Source organism: Pelecanus crispus, chromosome 5 (assembly GCF_030463565.1).
Source record: "Pelecanus crispus isolate bPelCri1 chromosome 5, bPelCri1.pri, whole genome shotgun sequence".
In the NCBI taxonomy this organism is placed as follows: domain Eukaryota; kingdom Metazoa; phylum Chordata; class Aves; order Pelecaniformes; family Pelecanidae; genus Pelecanus; species Pelecanus crispus.
Genome location: NC_134647.1, coordinates 51161608 through 51182655, shown reverse-complemented (window position 1 = coordinate 51182655; position 21048 = coordinate 51161608). Strand labels below are relative to the sequence as shown.

Genomic DNA, 21048 nt, shown 5'->3' with positions numbered 1-21048 from the left:
ACCACCGACTCATGAGCCCCCTACCACAATTACACCCCAGACTCAAATTGAAGGACAACTGAGCATGCTCATTAATTTAAAGAGTAGGCGAAGAGATTTTAACCAATCATAACACTGCATATGTATTAGAGAATTAAATATGGTAATGAATGTGTTTAAATAGAGGCTGACTTGATGATTTGGTGTGCTAGCTTCATGGAATTACCACCTAGCACCCAAACTTGTGCAACTTTGAGAATAAAACAGTATCTTGTCTCGGTGTGTGTGAAGATTGGCTTATTGCACACCGGGTAAACGAGCCGTATTTGGGACAACAGTAACTGTGAAGTGCCTTAGTTTTGGCTTTGATTTGACTGAGTTACAAGCCTTAGAAAATCATGTACTCAGCAAGCACTTCAGGGTTTTGTTTCTTCCTTCAAAGCTTGTGAAGGGTGCAGTCTGGAGGATTTGCTGTGAACACCTGAGTAGCTATACAGTAAGAAACTAGAGAAAGATATTGCTTTGAAGCAGCAGGCACATGTGGGGCTGGAAAAGGAACAGAAGACCTTGTAAAGCGCTTATGGCCTAGAAAAGTTTCTGTGTGTTTTGCGATATGTGTAACTGAGACTCAAGTTCTTAGGACCTGCTGTCTCTGCTCCTACAAGTCATTTCCAAAGAATCAAGAGAGGTTTCTGAGGACTGGGTAGGGGGCAGGTATGAGCCCAGACTCTGAGGTATACTGACACTACTTACACACCTCTGGAGTCAAAAGGCTCAGGGGACAGGGAGTAAAATATGCCATTGTTTCTCCATATGATGTTGTAGGTGGTGCTGTTTACTCGTGATATGACCGTGGCTTTGCAAGCAGCATTGCTTTGAAGTCTTAACAAATGGAAGTCTAAGGACTTGCTGTTCCTGAAGGGGATATGCCACCTAGATCTGAGATTATACAAAAGCATGCCATATCCTATTGGACAGCATAGTTGTGAAATAGTGCATGCCTATCTAATTGCAATCACGTGAAATGAAAGGTCACGGGAAGGCTGGATGTGCTTCCTTAACTACATAATTTTTTTACTTAGCATTGTTAATTATGCAGCCTTATGAATCATTAATTTAGTTTTATGTATGGGAGCACTGCTGCATTTCCTATGGCATTTTACAATGAAGGTGGTTAATCTTTCCAATTACTTGAAGGTTTCTATTTAGTTCTACTGTCAATGAAGACAGGTTATGATGAACTTGTGTGTCTGGTTCTTTAGTGAGCTGCTACTGCATTGTCACGTCTTTCAACGCTGTTCAGAGTGAGTGGAGAACATTGTTTTTCCCTTTTTGCACAGGAGTAAGGATTGCAAAGGTTGCAGATCAGGCACAGAGTGTGTAACGTTTCTTTTGCTTTGATTAGTTAGTGGTTTGAAATTCAAATTTAATTTTTGATCCCAACAATTTTTCTTACTGGCTGACATGTAGTGACTGCATCTCATTCATTTAAAGAATATAAATATCCAAGTTAATTTATTTTCAAATGAGGAGGACGGAGGACCTGACTCACCCCTGTTATCCTCTACATCAGCACGCAGCAAAGTATTGCCCCTGTACTGATGGAAATGACTGCATGAAGTATGTGCCTGTGAGGTGCTTTGTGCTGTAAGGGACCTTCAGTACAGGTGAGATTGTAGCACACGGAATGTTAAGCAGATCTAAAGCACTCCCTGACAAACTAACTGTGTAATTGAGTGGAAAGCAGGAACTCAGGTGTGCACAATGTAAAGGAATACTACCAGGTAATTTTGATATGGTAGCTCTGCAGCCAAGCTACAGGTCAGAGTCCACAGTCATTAAAACACAATATAAAACTGATTTGTGTTTGCGTTTCTATAGTCTGCACTCTGTAGCTTTTGTGGCTCATCTGCATGTGATTTTTTTTTTTTTAATAGTTTCAACCTCAAGAATTGTAGTCTGCAGCACCTGTTAGTTATCAAATTGAGGGCATGTGCCATAAATGGAAAGCAAGAACTAAATGTGGTTATAAAGAAACCAGACAAATAATTAATGAGATGGTCTTAATAGAAACAGTATTTATCTCCTTTTGTAGGCATGCACTTCTAATGCATCATCCGTTGCAGGGGTGTCTCTTTGGACCGGCTTTATTCTATATGTTAGATTCTCATATTTTCTACAGGAAGAACAGACAAACTGTCTTGTGGAATCCTCTCTTCCAATTAACAGTTGCATATGTATAGGTCATACTCCTTAAGGGGGTAGCCATTGCTTCTTAAAAAAAAAAAAAGGTAATATTGGAAAAATGTTTAATGCAAAGGCATGGTTACTAGAAAATGTCTAGCATATCCAATATGCAAACAATTGTAGCCCCTGGCACAAGCAAGCACCAGGCAGTGGAAACTGCTTGAACTGGCATTGCCATTGAACGGAACATCTTGAAACCATGGCCTAACTTACATTTTTTGTAATGCAAGGAGTGTTTTCCCTTTTTTGGAAAACAAATGAGACAGTTGTGTGTTTTTCTTTCCCATCTCCCACTGAGAATCCTTTCCCAGTGAAACTAATTTGCATGCAGATCTGTAGTACCTGGCTTCTTTCTGTTTAGGCTGCGTGATGCCTTTCTCTCATGGAGAAGCTGTCTGGGGTGATTCTTACATCACCTGGTTACTTTGTCCTTTTCCTTTGCTCTCCTGAATATTTTCCTTATTTGGGTATCTCTCACTTCTGTTTCCTCTTCTCCTTCTGTTAGGCCTCTAGCAGAGGCAGTGAGACTAGCTGTTCTTTATTTCCAGCTGGTTTATAGGTCTTTTGCTTTGTCTTCTCATGAAAGTGTCTGCATGCCAGCTGTAGCAACAGCTGAAAACAAGGAAAAATCATCAGTCTGTGACTAACTTATTTCTCTGTGGACAGTCGGCAAGTTCTTGTTGGGCTGTAAGTGGTCAATGAGCTGCAGTTTGAGAACCTTCCAGACCCCGAAGTATTTTCTTATATAACATTTCACTGTGAGAAGTGTAAGGTTGCATTCACAAGTGGATTTGTATTTCTTTCTTGTTGCGAGGGGGAAGCAATACATGCTCAGATGTATTAGAGGAACAATTCTGATTCAGTAGAAAGGGCAGACGCAGGGCTTGATTATGGCAGGAATGTAGTTATTGCATGTGAACATGATTTGGAAAGAACCAAATATTTAACACAACGTTGACCATGAGTGTGGTTCATTGGTATAGATCAATTTAGTGATTAAAGTCTGTCGAAAGAGCAAAACAGCAGTTCTACTAAACTGAGTTGCAGACTGTTTTTTCTCTTTTTCATGCTTCCTTCAGTCCCTGAAATCTTTACAGAACACCTTTTAGATTAATCAGAGCCTGCTTTGTCTTCACATTTTCCTGTGCATTCTGACCCTGTCTCTTGGTCTCAAATAAACGGCTGAACACTACATAATGGTCTTAGAATGCAACTAAATTGAAGTTAAATGTTACATATGCTTTTCCTTCTTTCCAGTATTAAATAATCAGTGTTTGGATACAAGGCAGATTTTTAGGAGCCTAGACTGAGCATAATTCTTTCTCTCTAAAAGACCAAATAAATACTAATATGTTATGTATACATACACAGACATGCATGTTTTGGTAAAAGTTAATGACAGTAGTTGGAGTTAAAATGGGTCCTTCTGTTAAATTTGTAGTCAGTACAGTATGTTTCATTCACTTGGAAAGATTCTACCAGTCTGAGAGAGATTTCTTGTATTCCATGTAACGACATTGTTGTAGCTATGAGATCTGATGATATAAATACAGGCAAGGTCTGTCAAAAGAGGTAATATATTTAAACTGACCTCTTTATTTAGCTGGAAAGAAGTAAATACTGTGGCATGAGAAAGGCACACTATGTTGGAAAACAGTATCGCATCCGCTGTCAGCTGCTTTAATGAAGATACCACCCCAACCTACAAATATCCCTTTCTCAAGTGAGATGGTTATTGATAGAATCCAGACTTCCAAGGAACTAGAAAACTGCAAATATTACAACTGGCAGAGGATTTGGGTAAATGGTTTTTCACAGAAAACCTGTTGAAAATGTGATTGCTGGGCTTTTTGCAATGCAATGTTTGATGTAATTCTTGGGGGAGAAGACTCGGTCCCATGGAGGTTTGAACTTGCGATTCACTTTGATTTCAGGGTCTAGGCTCCAGTTCATCAAAGAATCTTATGAATTTAGTTCCTTTGATGTGAGTGTTTTAAGCTCATGCTAAAGTAAAGCTACTGCTTTCGTGCTTTTCTGAACTGGCATACTAGGTAAGGGCTAAAGAAAGATTAAATTAATTTGCCAGACTAAGTTGCACTGTGTGTTGTCCTGGCCATCTTGCAGTTTTCCCCTTGCAGCTAAACTAATAAATGGAAACAGTTTCTAGAAGCTTAATTGTGTAAACTAATTTAAGGGATAAGTAAACAAAATAACTAGATTAAGATTTCAACCAAGTAAATACTGAAGGTTTCTACAAAACACAGACTATTCTAATATTTGGGGTCTTTTTTTGCCTCATCCTTAAAGAGCAATAACTCTTAGCATAGACAATGAATTTTTCCTTCAGGCTAATTCTGATACTTCCATCCCGGATCAGCTAACTGAGGACACTATAGAACCAAATATTCAATTATAAATGTATCATCTTCAAGGCTCACTCAGAAATCTGTTGAGCTGGGAAATAGCTGCTTCTTAAGTACATCTACTTTCACAAGTGCATTTCGCACCCATGACAGCAAAGGGTGGATGATGCTGGAAAAACCCAGATAACAACAATTTGCCATCTCAGGTACATATTGGCAGAGCTGGGATCTAGGGGTGAAGATTAGCATTTGTGTGTTATTTAGACTGTAAGACACTTCAAATCTGGAAGAGTGTAAGTAACTCTCTGTTCTGGTAAAATGCATGTATCTGTTGCCATATGGAACTCATCACCTTGGCCAAAATTTCTGTCTCCCCTTATTGCCCTGCATGCCATTGTGTGTGTTGCAGGTTCTTGTTCAGCAGCCCAGGTGTGACCATGCGCCAGTGATGCAGTTTATACAGTATCTTGTTTGTGCAGTCCTGGCAGTCTGTTAGGATGAAAGACAATGTTTAAATTCAAAATACCGTTACAAAAGTAGGGTGCAATTTGATACTACATAATTATATATACAGAATTATATGTGTGATCACTGTCTGTCCCATAACCTTTCACTGTGATTTCGATTTGTGGGTTTTTTTTGGGAAAGGTGTATCTCTGTCTATTGTTAAAAAGTCTGGGCACCATATCTCACTAAAAATAATCTGGAAAATAGTCTAGTCTAACTCTAAGCATGACTAATGGCAAATCTAATTAATAAAAAGGGTAGCTTTTTGCTACTTGCTAAACTGGATGAGTTCATCTGGCACTCCTTCCTGACCGAGCTTCTCTCAGTTCTCAGTGGCCAAGAGGATTCAGAAACGTTATCCATGAGAGGGCTTGTGCCCTACCTTGAAAGACAAGTCCTGAGCTTGTCTCTCCATAAGAAGGTGTTCCCTAAGGACCCAGTCTAAAATGTGTGATTCAACAGAACGTAAATTGAGTCAAATATGTGTGCTCCTTCCCACTATATTAACTCACTGCCATTTTCTTACTGTTAAAGAAATAGTTAAAAATAACTGCTGGTTTTTGGTGACTGCCATCCAAAATAATGGTACTGGCACTAGTGCATTTATTGTGGCACCAGAACATCAGACCACAATAAAGCTTTTGTTTCAACACAGAATAATTATCTGGCTTTGGTATTATATTCCTTGTAGCTGGATATCCATTTTCATATGCTAACATATGTTTGTCCTGTTCAATTGCAATTTGTTCTGAAACTGCTTGCATGCCTGCTGGGCTAGCTACATGAGTTCAAGGCAGCCTCCATTTTTTGCACCTAAAAATTATGATGTGGAAAACCAGTTTGCAAAATGTAAAGCATTCAAAATGCTCTGGGGAGTTTTACAGGAGAGCTAGGGGACTTTGGAAAAGCTAGGCTTTGATTTGTATGCTATGATACATTTTAGTCCAATTATTAAAGTCTGTATCTGCCTCAGCATATTCTGGATCACTTCAGTATTACACAAATAAACTAAATGCACAGCCTGACAAATAGTCAGATCAGGTCACCCATGACAACACAGCTCAATCTTGGTTTCGTAGCTTAAAATAATGTTCCTTGCTCTCATATGCTTCCTCATGTTAACAGCTGCAAGTGATAATAGTCTCTGTGAACCAGCACTGCTCCTGAGACAATTGGTAGTAACACTTGTGTATAAATATGTTAATACACTAGCCATTAGCACTGTGGTTCAGTAGATCTGAACTCTCTCGTTCAAGTCTTGCTTCCTTCATTGACTTGTGTGGTAGCTTGTGCACTCAACTCCTCTCTCCTTTCATTCATAAGTCCAAAAAAACCAGGCGACTGAAGACAGCTCAAGAGGCAACTTAAGTTAGTGTTTTTAAGGTGGTTTTGGGATCCTTGTGTTAGCATGCTGATGTCTGCAGCTAGCGCTTGTACAGAGAAGGTCACGGTTCATACAGGCTGGTCTGAGAGCAAGGGACTCCCGCAGAAGAAAAATAAGGATGTTGTGGTTTTAGTCTAAATAAAGAGGTAGGTGGGAAATGTGATAGATTATAATCTATTGATTACAGAATCAGTATGAGAAACTTTTCTTCTTGAGTAAGAAGAGTAATTCTCTTGAGGAGAGACAGGTGAAAACAGTCAGGATTTGTTTCCTAATGCCAGTTGTACAGGTCAAAGGAATGCTTTCCCCATGCCTCTGGTCTTCCATCACCCTAAACCTTATCTCCCCAAACCAGGAACTCAGCCCTGATCCCCTCCACATCTCTGACTGCACAGCTCACGTCTCTGCTCCTTGCTCCTCATGGCTCCACTGCTTATCACCAGTTTCTTATCTGCTGGTACACACCTGCACATCCCCTGTCCCCACTCTGCATCGCCCTGTCAGGGGAGGTTTTCCGCTGATGGTCACAGGATGGGGTTGCAGAGGGCTGCGGGGGGCCCCCCCGCTAGCGTGGTGGGGGCTGCCTGCCCTGGCACAGCTGGGCTGGCGTGGGCAGGAGGAGGAGGAGGCGGGGAGGAAAGAGGAAGGCCCTCTCTCTGCTTGTCTGAGCCACCTGGACTGCCCGGTGGGCGAGTGCTGGGCAGGCTCCCCACGCCTCTGCAGAGCAGGACTGTGTCAGCGTAGGGTACCGCCGCTAGCAGCGGTGTCGGGGTCTACGATAACGTTTAATTTCCTTACTTTCAAACTTGTAGAAATAAGTTTTTAAAATGAAGCCTGGCTTGGCATTCCTGCCTTTGCGTATGGGTTTTTTTATTGTAGCACAGTTCGAAGCCCGCCAGCAGCGGGCAGGGCGGCCCGGCGCCCCGTCCCGTCCCGCCGCCCCCTGCTCCCCGCACCTGCCCCCGGCCGCCCGCCCGCAGGCGCCGGGCGCCGCCGCTCCCCTCCCCTCTGCCGCGCCAGGGCGCCGGTCCGCGGCGGCACCCGGCCGGCGGCGGCTGGAAGGAGGTGTTTCCTTCGTGCCCCGTCCCCGCTGGAAGCCGAGCAGGACGCGCCGCACCTTGTCCCCCTGACAGGGACATCGGGGCGCGCGGGTGGATGAACGCCCCGCTTCGGGCGGCCTTCCCCGGCGGGGGGCTGCGGCCCCGCTGCCGGCCCCGGCGCGCCTCTGGGCAGGGACGGCCGAATCGGCCGTAACTTTTCGGCCGGGGCCGCCCGCGATAAACAGGAAGCCCCTCGGCGGGGCCGGGGCCGGGGCCGGGCCGAGGCGGGGCCTGGCGCGGCCGTCCGCCCGCCCTCCCGCCTCCCGCGCCGCGGAGCGGAGCCGAGGGGCCGCACGGCTCGGCCCGGCCCGGCCCGCGGCGGCGGCGGCCGCTGACAGGGCGGAGCGGCGGCGTGCCCCGTCGAGGCGCCCGAGAAGGCATCGAGAATGAAATTGCTGTGGAAAGCTAAAATGGTAACCGGGTGTCCCGTCCCCCTTTTCCCCTGCCCGCGGGGTGCCGGTGTCCGCGGGGTGGCCGGGCGCACCGCCCGCCGCTTCCCGGAGCCTCTCTGCTCTTCCTCGCTTCCGAGGGATGCTTATCTTCACGAGTAACTGTGTGTGTGTGCCTGACACGGAGAGGATGAAGAGGGTGCTCCAGAGAGGGAAGTTAGTCACCCTTCGGAGAAATTCAGATGCATGTTTTCTGTCCGCGTTGCAGCGGCTTGCGCTCTTTTGTATGGTTAATAATCTAGGAAATGAGGAGTCATTGCAGCACATGTTCAGTTAAAGTTTGGAAGACGTTGCACTTTTTTTTTTTTAATCCACTTTCTATTATTTGTGAGTTTTAAAGTCTCGACTCTGTAAAGTTTTTTTTTGTAGCTTGAAATAATAGGTTTTGGAAAAGCAAACCACAAGCGCTTTAGATCCCTCCTGTCAAAAGAAATAAAGGGTTGCTGTATTTTAAATGCTTGTTAGCTTCAAAGTTTAAAGGCTGTCTGCCTAAGTAATTCAACAGTTTTAAAAAGTGCAATTCCTTCCATAAATGAAAGGCCAAAGAGATTAATTGCTTTAGAAAAGGGGGGGAGGGGGAGGGAGAGGGAAGAGAAGACTGCTAATCAAAACCAAACTATTTCCTCAAAAAAGACTTTATACAACTATTTAAAATATGTGCTAGTCTAGGAAAAATAGTTAAATGGAAAGTCAGGGTATCTTGATACCACAGGAAAGGACAGCTTGCCAAGAATATCTCCAGTGTTCCCTCAATCTAAAAGTATCCTGTATTGCTTTGATTGTTGTATTTACTTTGTACAGCCCATCTTCTGTCCTCAGCTCTGCATGAAGAAATAGAGCACCTGGTACAGATTGTGGTTAGCAGAAGAGGGAAAATGTTCCTTTCTCTCACTTTTTTTTCTTTCCCCTTTTCCTGGCAGAGCACAATTCAGGACTGGGGTGAAGAGGTAGAAGAGGGAGCTGTTTACCATGTCACCCTGAAAAGAGTGCAGATTCAGCAGGCTGCCAACAAAGGAGCAAGATGGCTAGGGGTAAGTAAAGCTGGTATGGTGGCATTTTGGAAGGCTGCTCATGGACTTTGGAGCCTGCTCCAGGGAGCTGAATTCCACGTGAATCGTTATGATATTAACTTTTAGCACTGACTGCTCTCACTCTTTAAAAAAACAAAACACTGAAGTTGTCTGTCTGGGTCATCTGAAATCACTCTCTCCTTATGTTGACTCTTCCTCTTTTCTTAACATGTAAAAAAGATTTGACCAGTTGGCCATGGATCAAATGATACTTAGTGCAGAAACAAGGATCTTAACTTATGGCCTGAGAAGTTGAACATTTAACAGTTATTTCAGACTGGCCTATAGCTCCTTTCAGCTGTTAGGAACCTATCTCAGGTCTCCCAAACAAATAGGGTGTTTTGACTAATGAAGGTCTCTCAAAAGTTAGCAGAAACTTCCTCAAAACTTAAGTGAACATAGGTTTGGGTCTTATTTTCATATTGCTCTCTTAGCCAGGTGAGAAATTGTCTGTATTTCTGCAAGAATTACAGCTCTGTACTGTTTTTTCAAAGCATGAAGGCTTTAGTGGTAAGTTAAAAGGAGCTTAAATGCACACATACTCAATTTGGCATGCTGCTGAGTGCCTTCACCTTTGTCAGGCCAAGTACCCAGTTGATATAAAATGTCCTCACTTCATTGGAATCAGTGCAGCTGTGGCAGTTTGAGCCAGATCTTCAGGAGGGTGGCTATAACTTTCATATTATTTTGTTATGTTTATATATTTTCTTTGGGATCAAAGGCAATAATATAAGACCTTGGTTTGATGTAGTATCCAGGTTGGTATTTTAAAGACTTTTAAAGTGCCCTGAGATTTATATCAAATCATTTTCTTGTGAAGTTCCATGACATGAAGCAATACAGCAGTGCTGAAACCACAGTCAAGAAAGATAAGCAAATTCTGTCCTGCATACAGATAGCGCTTAGAATCTCCTCTTCCCATGTTTCCAAGAAGTACATTGAGTTCTAATCAGAACAGATAATTTCAAATCTGCTTCCTTTGAGTGGCAGATTTCCCATCTCTGCCTCCTGTTTTTACCAGGAGAAATATTAGAAAGTATTTTTGAGCTCCTGTAGATTTCCCAACTGGTGGTTTTGTATAAGAGGCGGAGATCATTTTGAACATGTCTGTGTCCCATAAACGTACTTTAGAGATGTAGAATTTTATCCTGGTTTGGCTGTGTTGTTCCTTGTATGTAGAAGGAGTTTGCCAGGTCTTGGTCATATTCTCAAAGGAAGAGTGCACATGTGTTCCTGAGATCATCACCACAGCTGATGGTGCCGATCTTAATAGGAGGTCAAGGGACTGCAAGGTCACGGGAGTGGCTTTTAGCTTTCTGTGGCTAGTGTTAGCTTTTTCAGGTCAGAATCGAGTCCTGTTTGTGGGGAAGGAGGCAGTGTGTCAGAAGTCTGCACCTGTTCCAGGCATAAATTGGTGACTTAAGCTTCCAGGCTGGCATCTTTCATGAGCAAAAAATCTCACGCATACTATTTAAAAATATTTTTAAACATATGGGTTATTTTTTTCCCTTAAGCTCTTCAGAACATAAAATATTTTAAGCTCTTTTTGTGATCTTGTTTTATTAATGGCTTTACTGTGGTCCTAAAGTCAATAAAGAGCCTCTAGCCCAGAACATTATTTATGAATAGCCATCCCTGCCCCCAGCAGTTTTGCCTTGAAAAGCATAATTGTCTCTTTTATAATTGTCATCAGGTGATTTTTTTTTTTTTTTTTTTTTTAAATCTGGAGTGTGTAGGATTTTATGGCAATTTCTTTTTCTATGCTTTGAAATTCATAGCACTAAACTAATAGGCTGTTGGATTTATCAATGTTGGTCTTAATTTTTTTGATGGTGCTCTAAGTCAGGCTTAGGTTGAAGACTCAAGGTCAACTGAAGAGTATGGGAACAACTTATTTGTACATCAGCAAGTATTGAGCCTTCGTTTTACCAAATATAGTAACTCTGTTACTGATTATATGCATGTGTGGATTTGCTTTTTAAAAAGTTACTTTTTCAGTGTCAGTTTGTGTCCTGTAAAGGTCTACTTAGCAGTTTGACCTTCTCTGAGGCACTGAGCTTCTCGCTGTTTATTGGTGCAGGTCAAGTTCCTTGTGACTTGAAAAGCCGAAGCCTTTTAAAACCTCAGTGTTGCATGTGGCTATTAAATATTGTGCGGTATCAGAGCAGGGGTTTGATTCAGCAGTTCCAGAGTATTAGTTCTTAGTGGTGCTGCATTTGTAAAGTGATTTGGAGGCTTTTCAGCAGAAAAGTGTTAGAAAGTAAATTATCTTATGTGTCTGAGAGAAATGCAGATCTAACTGAAAATTTCCTAGAGCCTGTGTGGAAAGGAATATAAAAGGTCTTATTTATTCTGAGTGTGTTGGGATTCATTACCAATTCCTTTAATTACAGAGAAGCTTGAAATCTTGCTTAAATATGTTCTTGTACAGGTACCAGTAAGTGAATGAACCTAGATCTTTTATGTTTCAAGAATTCTAATAAACCTTTCTGAAAATTCTCTATCCCAAGAACCTATTCAGGGTTATTGAATGGTTGGCCCTGTTATGGGAGAATGGTCTGTTTAAAAGCCAATCATAAGATGACAGCTTAAGCACCATAAACGCTTATCTATTGAAATACAGAAATGTCTTTCTTGTGTTTCAAACTTCTACAATTAATAAAAGACAAACAGGCTGTGACATATGCAGTCATCAGCAGTTCCATAACTTTCAAAAGTGTGAAGCTTTTCTATAAAGACCAAATTTCTTAGCTTTCAATTTAATATTAGACATCAAAGGATGCCAATAATAGCTACTGGTTTTGTCACTACATACTTAGTCACTAAATATTTAGTGAAGCTTAAGACTTTAGGCACTACAGTATTATGAAATATTAAAAACCCTAGTAGTAGTTCAGTATTGTGATAGATGCTGCACAAAAGCACTATCCTGACTAAGAAGAACTAACAGACTATATATCAAATGAGGCTTCTCTGTACACATATGTTGTTTCAGCTGATGATTGCTATCTGAGGCAGTGGTATCAGTTTTGCAACAGTCTGGTTTTTTTCAAGTTATTTGTAGACATCAAGGCAATGGAGAGTCTTAACAAAACTAAAAAAGTCAAATATAACTTCTGGAGATGTTAAGAGAGAATACCTCCCAAACACAACAGGTTCAAACAAGAGAAAGCATGAAGGCATTTTTTGAAAATGAAGTGGGTTTTGGTGTCTCTAGGATAGACTCTGAGAGGTCTCCAGGATCTTGAGAGAGATGAGGTGGAGATTGGGAACAAGCCATGAAGGCCACGGAAACTGAGATATATGGCCTAACCTCTTTGTGAGAGAGAAGGATGGAGGAATAGAGATTTGTGTAGATGGATGGCACACTTGAGAGGGGATGAGGAGAATGCTTTCTGCAGCAGGCTTTTCAGTCGACATTCAGCATCATTTTGAATGGCATTACGTCAGGCTAGAGAAAAAGGCATATCAGTAACTGGAATAGAAGGTCTGAGAGAGCAGCAAAGAATTCTAATGATGTGGCTAGGAGGAGAAGGTTGTATTTTAAAACTACGACACAGAAAATGAGATTCAGCTTACCTCTGAGGATGTAAAGACAGCCCATAGCGAGGCTGGCACCCCGTGTGTCAAACAGGATGGTGCTGTTGTCCATGAATAAAAGACAACAAAGCAGAAAATGCAGGTGAAAAGTTCAGAGTTCTGTGGGGTTTTTTGATCTTGAACTCAGAGACAGGTACCCATGAAGGGACAAGCTGAATCATACTGTAGCCAGAAGCAGATAAGAATGGTAAAGCAGTGTCTGTGAAAGTGGATCAGCTGCTAAACACCTGAATTTCCATTGCCATGAGCAGTATGCTGATGGAGTATGAATGGCATTGGAAAAGGTGAACTCCAGTCAGTGATTTATTGTAAATAGTAAACTGAAAAGTAAACAGTCAGTTGAAAGAGAAAGGCAAAAGCAGCAGGTAAAGAAGTGGAGAGATGGGGGGGGGGGCATGTTTAAGAGGTGAGAGATTGAAAGAGATTTTGACTAGGAGAGTTATGGGACTATGGGAGGCAAAAAGTACAAGAGAAAGTGGTATGAGGTGGGTTTGAATTCACTGGATAAGTGAAAGGATCAGAGGAGGACCACAGGAAAGAAACTTCTGCACTTGTCAAATGGTAGAAATGAGAGTTGTTCAAAGGGTCCTTTGCAAAGAGGAAAAAGAGCTGGAGAATTTGAGGAGCTGGGACTGCAGATGTGGAATGAGATTAAATTGAAATACTGACATTGCTTGACTATGGAGTATTGAAGAAAGAAGGAAAGGAAAGAAAGCCTTTCTAGTGAAGGTAATTGGCCTGGTGGTTGTGTTTGTGCCAGATGCCAGTGGATGCATACACTGAAGATGCACCAGGGCTAGGGGCTAGCAGAATAGGCCTTACAGAGATGGGAAGAGAAAAGAATGAATGGTGTAAGACAACAAGGCAGGAAGAAAATGAATGATGGTATAAATAGCAAAGAGGCAAGTGAGGGGGTGGTTTAAGGCTGCCCGGATGGGTGAATGTTCTTGGCAACTGACAAGAATTGAACCAAGGCAGTAGATACTGTTGCCAGCTGATTCCTTCATCAACTATGACTGATCCAATAGGAGGTGATGCTGTGTCAGTGAGGCTTGCCTTAAATTGGTTTTCAGGAAATGATTAAATTCTGTAGAAAGGTAAGTAGAGCAAGTCTGTGAGATGCTTAGCTTTACAGTGGCATGCTTGGAAACTGTGGGAATTATTTATGAAGTCAAGTGGAGTAGGAAGTTCAGATAGTTGAATGCGTGAGCTTGGAAGTTTGTGAGTCAAAACTGCAAACACTACCTTGACTTCTAGTTTGAATAAAGGAAAAAAAACTTTCAGAAAAGGGTGCAGGAATAATCATCTAAAAAAGATTTTATTTTTTTTTTTTAGGAATTAGGTTTTGACAAACAGAGAAAAGCTCTTGTCAGCAGAGAAAGCTGTATCTGAGGGTTAAAATAAGAGTTGCCAAAAGTCAAGCCTTACAAAGCAAATGAAACAACACAGTCAAAGGTTTGTCAGCCATATAAGAACAACAAAAAAATGTCTGCTTCACAGAGAATGAGATAGGAATTAAAATGAATCTACATATAACCCAAAAAACTAAATAAATTTTTGCCTATTTTCTATAAAGGTAGCAAAGGTGAACCTGGAGGTGGATGGTAATGATGGCACATGGGGCTTTCACATGTCTTTATGTTTTGTCTTTGCCTAAGAGCTTGATGTGTGCCCATACTGGGCAGCTGGTAGTGTTCAGCCCAGAACTACAAAGGAACTGGTGTATGAAATGATAGTCAAGCAGCAGGGAGCTTTAATTCATCTGTAAAGTCAGAAATTACATTGTATGACTGGAGAACAGCAGTGGTGCCTGTATTTGGGGTGGGGCAGTTGTGATCTAGGTAGGTGGGAGATACTTGTCTTGCGAAGATAACTGATCTTCTGGATTCAAAAAGGCTGTGGGTTTAATCTGTTTGTTTGAAAGTCTAGTCTTGAAATTACTCAAAAAAAGTTAGTCTCTGGAGAGACTGAGGAATTATAAGGTAGGTGAAGGACCTGTTGAAGAAGAGCTGCTGCAGCAGCTCAAGCTGAAAGAGGGACTGTTGGTCTGGAGACAGGTGTCTACAGGAGTTCTACATGGATCAGTCCTGTGACTGAACTGCTGTCATGTGTTCGTTAGGGTCAGTGACATAAAAGCAGAAGCATGCTGACAAAATCGGATGGTCTGGCAGAGGAAGAAAACGTCTGGAGGACGGAAATCCTACAGGCTGACATTCAGGATTGCTGTAACAGAATTGGGTTGAAATTAAGTAGCACAGAATGCTAAGGCATGTTTGTGAATTAATTAACATAATTTCTGCTATGGGATGGTATTTTTTTGTCCTCATCCCTTCCAACTTTGGGTGTATCAGTCAATCACAGGATATATGAGCCACCAGCATGATGCAAAACAGAAAAAGCAAACGTGATGCTCTGTTGTTTTAGGTTATTGCCAGCAGAGATGGGAAACATGAACCCCCTTGTAGAGTGTCCTGGCTCACATCTGTAATTCTGGTCATTTTTGAGAAAGTTGATTTAAACTGGAAGGGAGACAGGAGAGGACTTTCGGGATCATCAAAAAAATGATGAATATGTCTGATTATAATCTGAAGACTATAGCTTAGTTAGGTTAACAAAATGAAGATTTAGGGAGTATATGATTAACACCTATTAAAAAACACGAAGTAAGCACAAGGGAGGGAAAAGAACCATTCACACCAGCTATGGACTGGTGTATAAATTGTTAGAAATTAAAAGAAAGTTTCAAATCATCAGAGCAATGAGATAGTGGAGTGGCACTCCAGCAGAAGTGAAGGAAGCAAAGAACCCAAAGGCATCAACGTTGGAGCTGGATCGGTGGGTGAAGAGGACTATAAGGTAATTTCCTTTGATAGCAGAACATGGTATCCTCCAATTGTATGTTTCTAAGCCAAGAGGAAATACAAGAGCAAGAAAGTGTGCCTTTAAGACTTCCTTCCTTCTTGAAGAATGCCCAGCCTTCCTGGACCCCTTTGCCCTTCAGGACTGTCTCCCAAGGGACTCTCTCACCAAGTGTCCTGAACAGGCCAAAGCCTGCCCTCCAGAAGTCCATGGTAGTGGTTTTGCTGACCGCCCTCCTTACTTCACCAAGAATTGAGAACTCTATCATATCACGGTCGCTAAGCCCAAGACGGTTTCTGAACACCACATCTTCCACAAGTCCTTCTCTGTAAACAGCAGGTCAAGTGAGGCACCTCTCCTGGTAGGCTCACTTACCAGCTGTGTCAGGAAGGTATCTTCCACACACTCCAGGAACCTCCGAGACTGTTTCCTCTCTGCTGTGTTGTATTTCCAGCAGATGTCCAGTAAGTTGAAATCCCCCATGAGAACAAGGGCTAGCGATTGTGAGACTTCTGCCAACCTGCTTACAGAACGTTTCTTCTACCCCTTCATCCTGGTTTGGTGGTCTATAACAGCCTCCCAGCAGGATATCTGCCTTGTTGGCCTTCCCTCTCATCCTTACCTATAAGCACTTGACCTTATCACAATTGTTGAGCTCTATACAATCAAAACACTCCCCAACACACAGAGCCACCCCACCGCCTCTCCTTTCATGCCTATCCCTTCTGAAGAGGAAAGGGAAGGTGAGGGAGGCCGGGAGGGGATTCGCCTGCCTGACCTGTTTCCATTCCCCCCTGTCTCTTAGGTCCCCTCCTTCTGCTTGCTGGCAAGAGGGTAGGAGATCCTCTGCTTCCTGTGGAGCCTTCATCTGCTGCCTTGGCCTCGGGGATGGCAGGGTGTGGCTCCACCAACCTATCTCCCTCTCACACTCCCTGATGCTTCTTAAACTTTCCACTTCCTCCTTCAGCTCTGCCACCAGGCTGAGCAGATCATTCACCTCGTCACACTGAAAACAGCTGTTGTCTCTGCTGCCCTCTGGTATGAGTGACAGGCTCAGGCACTCCTTGCATCTGGAGACCTGGATGGCTGTATGTTTGTGGGGGAGCCTGGGTTGCCTCATTCCTTCTGGCGATGGCTTTCGGGCGAGTGGAGGCCATAGCTAGGTCCTCTCCTGGGAGGACAATGACCACTAGTTGAGTTTTCCTTGAGAGCCAGGAGGGGGACTGCGCCCTGCCCGCATGCCCTGCCCGCGCAAACTGCAGTGCTGCAGAAAATGAGCAGTGAAAGTCATGGGTGTGGCATGGGCAGATGGGCAAGAAGATTACAAAATGAACAGCAAACAAGAGTGTTAAAACGCTGTGAAGTGACTTTTGTAGATCTCCCTGTTAACCAGCTAGAGTGCTTTATCTCACCCTTCCAGGGGTTAAGGGGGGGTGGACAACCAGTGTCCAGCCCTCAAGGAATCCGAGGGAAGCAGAGAAGAATGAGTCTTTGAGACAGGAGGGGCTCCTTAATGCTTGCAAATATTTTTCCTGTTGGAGTCCTTTATCCAAGAAGGACTGAGGAAGAGACCTGCGCTCTGCCTCTGGAGTTTTTATTGGAGCAGGTCACAGGAAATGCAGCCAGGAACGGGAGTTCCCCTAAGCCTCTGCACCAGAGGAGGCCTATAGAGACTGTATCTCCACATCTTAAATGATTGTTAAGCTTTCAGAGTGAGTCCTCAAGCATCAAGTTTCTTGCTCTACTGATGGATGACACACACTGCTCTTCCTTTAAGTCTTAAATATCCAGATAACAGAGAAATACTACCCTCCCTCCTGGCCAGTGCTGCCTCGTTTAGTTAGCCATTGGTTACATGTCCAGAGGGGATTTTTAGATACATGCTTTTTTCTTTCTGCTTTCTCTTTTTGGCCATAGCTGGACTTCTGGCTCTGGGGTTTGTTCAGGAAGAGACTGATTCAAAACATTACTTGTCTCAAGGTGTCTTTAATGCTATGACATTGGATGTATAGCAGAACCTGTTCTTCCAAAACTGTAAACGAATTGCTGTAGAAGGGTGCTTTAAATGCCTTCAAAATTCTGAAAGGGGAAAAGCCAAAACGTACCAAATCTATCATTAAATATTTTTGTGTTTTCTTAACACTGATATTATTTGCTAACTACCTTTTCTGAGAATTTTGTCGTATTGTAAAAATGAGTTTTGAATTATTGTCTTGCACTGCACACTGCATATGACCACAAGCTTGGCTTCTAAACACCTCTACAGTCACATACGTTGGCAGGAAGCTTGTGTTGGAGAGTTCAGTCAGAAAAACATTACAGAGATGTCTGTCTAACTAATTTGTACCCCAGCTAGGACCTAGGACATAACCTTCTCTTTGAATCAAACAATATGTCAGAAAAGAAGTTTTAGTTTGGATTTTTTTCTTTCCATCACCAACCTCCTAAATATGGGTTGAGATTTAAATGGTGCCTGGAACCATGAACATTTTTGGAACATGAAAAACCTCAAATTTTCTCTGAGCCTGCTCCTGCCCTCCCATATGCCCTTCTGAGCCAGCTCTGTGATTTCTTTTTTCTTTTACCCTTGGGTCCCAGATGTTCTGGTCAAGTGTAGTTTCCTGTGCAACCAGCAGGCAAGGACTTGGCTGATCTTTGTCCTTGCTGCAGCTTGCTGTTTTGTCTCTTGATTTATAGCATATGTTGGTCCCTTTTGGCTAAATCAGACTCTTTGGAATCAGGTTCCTGCAGCCCGTCTTGACTGCCCAGACCAAGGCCAGGGTGTAGTTCTGACCATATGTTTGGCAGAAGGAGAAAAGCTGTTCCCAAGGAGCTGACAGGCTCCCTACAGCAACTGGTTGCACTATTATCTGCTCTGAATGCCATCTTCTCCAAGGAACTGTCTTAGAGGTGGAGAGGGAAGAAAGATGGGGTGTACTGACATTGATTTTGCATGGTGAAAGATGCCTGTCAACTGCTGGAGCCCCAGAAAGAAGATATGTAGGAGATTTCAGAGGGAACCGAATTATTTTACCTGTAGACAGGTAGATAGTTATTGAAAAGAAAGCCTTGGCATCTCATTCAGCTTGCCTTTTGGTTTTGAGTAGGCTCTTGCCTCCTGTCCTTTCCATCAGTTGTGGGCATAGTAGTACCACAGCATCATAGCCCTTATTAATGACTTCTTATGGAATATTTTTCTACTTATTTCCTGGTTCAGGCACAGATCTCTGCTCCAGAGGTATCCCAAGTAGCACTCTTTGATGTGGTGATGAGATGGGTAAAGGCTGTGTGTGGAACAGACACTCAAAAATGAAACCTGAGCTTATTATGAGTTTTAAAATGGAAGCCTGAAAGATTACTGTGTTTTACTTTCCCAGTTCCAAATACAAAATGCATAATTAGAAGGGCAACTGGCTTTGTAGCACAGTATCATGCTCTCAGATGAGTTTAAAACCTTCCATTCTAAGCTGTCAAAGGGTGACAGGATGGCAAGTGCTTTAATCTTGTGGTGTTATTAACACAGAGTTAAGGCAGTAGGATACTCCTGTGAGGCCACATGGAACTAGAGAGACACAGTCAGCCTCCCTTCCTATAGGGCTGTGCAGAGGCATCCCTTGCTAATGATCATTATATTAAGTGGAATAGCAAGAGGTAAGGGATACCTCTTGAGCAAATGTTGCTGGGGACTGCACTGTTCATTTTTTGCACTGGTTGAATGTGACTGCATTTTGGAAATCTCACAGCCAGCCTGCCTATGTACAAAAACTTGCTTTTGGCATACTTTCAGTTTACCTGTGACATGTAGGACTATAATGACATCCTGTACTATAATTGATCCCCACTGGGAATTCCTCCAATAGCCAGGATGGCTGTCTTATTAAACTATGCTTCTGGGATGGTAGACGTTCTCCCTGAATTGTAGCATCTTAACTGTCTTGCTGCTAACATCATTGAATGTTCTCTTGCTTGCTTTTTCAAGAAGAAATAAGTGGAAGGAATAACAAAAAAATCAGCTTGCTCTGCAAAGAAACTGGCATTTTCTTTCTGAGTGCTAGAAGATCTAGGTCACTTGTTGGGTTAAAGAAGTGTTGGCAAGGGATGTGGCTATGTGTCATTGGAAAGCCTGGGAGAAGCAGCATAAGAACTGGACTGAGATGCTGTAAAGAGAATAGCCCTGGAGAAACCATTAGTTTTACAGTTTTGGTTTTGATGTTTTCATTTAAGAAACAGGCTGAAGCATTGCGAGCATGTTAGTCACACTTGGATTTAAATTTAGCCTTGGTAAAGCTAATTAAAAATATGTTTAGTGACAGTGTGTAAATGCATGCTTTGAACTTGCATCTTTTACTACTGCTGTAAGAATCTACTTTCTAAAATTATAGCTTCCTATAGCCAGCACTGTAAGGGGATACAGCTGTGTGAAGATACAAGCACAAAGTGATCAGATTATGGCCTAGCCCCTTGAAGAAAATGGGGTTAACTTGTGTGAAAGGGATAAATGAATGCCAGCTCATTGTGAATCCTGTTCTTGCTTGTCTTTGTGTAGCTGGTGTGGAGTATCTTGTAAACCAGATGCAAAATGTGTGTGATGTCTTAGTATTGTTTTATCACTCCAGTAAGATAGTATCACAGATGGTAAAACATTATCTTTATGCATAGACCTTTTTTTTTTTTAACACCAGAAAAACAGAGGGACCTTCTTGCATTTGAAATGGTGTATTCTTAGGGGATTGCTCAGACAGCAGCAAAGCTGCTTTTGTCCAGTGGATGTGGACAGGGTTGATAGACCATTCTTTGAACACTGGGATAGTATTTTGATATGTTTTATTTGTATACTTTTTTGTGTCTCCTCATAGTTAACACAGATACATCTAGACCTCGTTCCTAAAGGGCTGAGCAGCTGACCAATCGTTGTCTCTCGGGAGTCATCATGGTTTGCCCCTGCAGTCTCCCAGAACTACTTTTGCCCTTGATTCACCCCCAAAATGCTCTCTTTTCACCTTCATTGGCTGTACAAGCTCTTGAAATGTGACTTGTAGTTTTTCATGGTTGGTACACCAGCATTTAGGGTGTACCTATAAAGGTACACAGACCTATAAAGTCTGTGTTATGTTTTTACACCTTCTGGAATAAGAATTTTATTGAGATGTATGAGGGGATGTTTTTTGTTTGTTTTTGGTTTTTTTGGTTTGTTTTTTTTTTAATAAAGTTTTAAAGCTATAGTGAGGAATTATATGGTTTGGACATAGAAATTGGTTTACTATGTATGGAAATCACTTTACCTTGGACCAAAATGAACTCAGGCTAGTGCCTGAATACAACTGCCCTGTAGTTCAGTTCAGCACCATGCCACCAATAATTTAGGGACCGGAAGGAAAGTAAAAACATAGCCAGGTGAAATGATAATGATCTTGCATTCTTACAGCATCTTGCATCCAAATGACTTTCAAAGCATGGCCACAAATTTTCACCAGAAAGACTGTGAAATAC

The 21048-nt window shown here is 42.5% G+C and overlaps 1 protein-coding gene across 2 annotated transcripts in view; it reads left to right on the top strand.

The window, feature by feature from the left end:
* The first annotated feature begins 7966 nt into the window (after nt 1–7966).
* Nucleotides 7967–21048, top strand: part of RGL1 (ral guanine nucleotide dissociation stimulator like 1) — an 82038-nt gene continuing 68956 nt past the window's right edge. For both annotated transcript variants that reach the window (XM_075710884.1, XM_075710883.1), the window contains exons 1-2: nt 7967–7993; nt 8950–9060. In XM_075710884.1, the coding sequence (XP_075566999.1) occupies nt 7967–7993; nt 8950–9060 (138 nt within the window). The remainder of the gene's footprint in view (nt 7994–8949; nt 9061–21048) is intronic.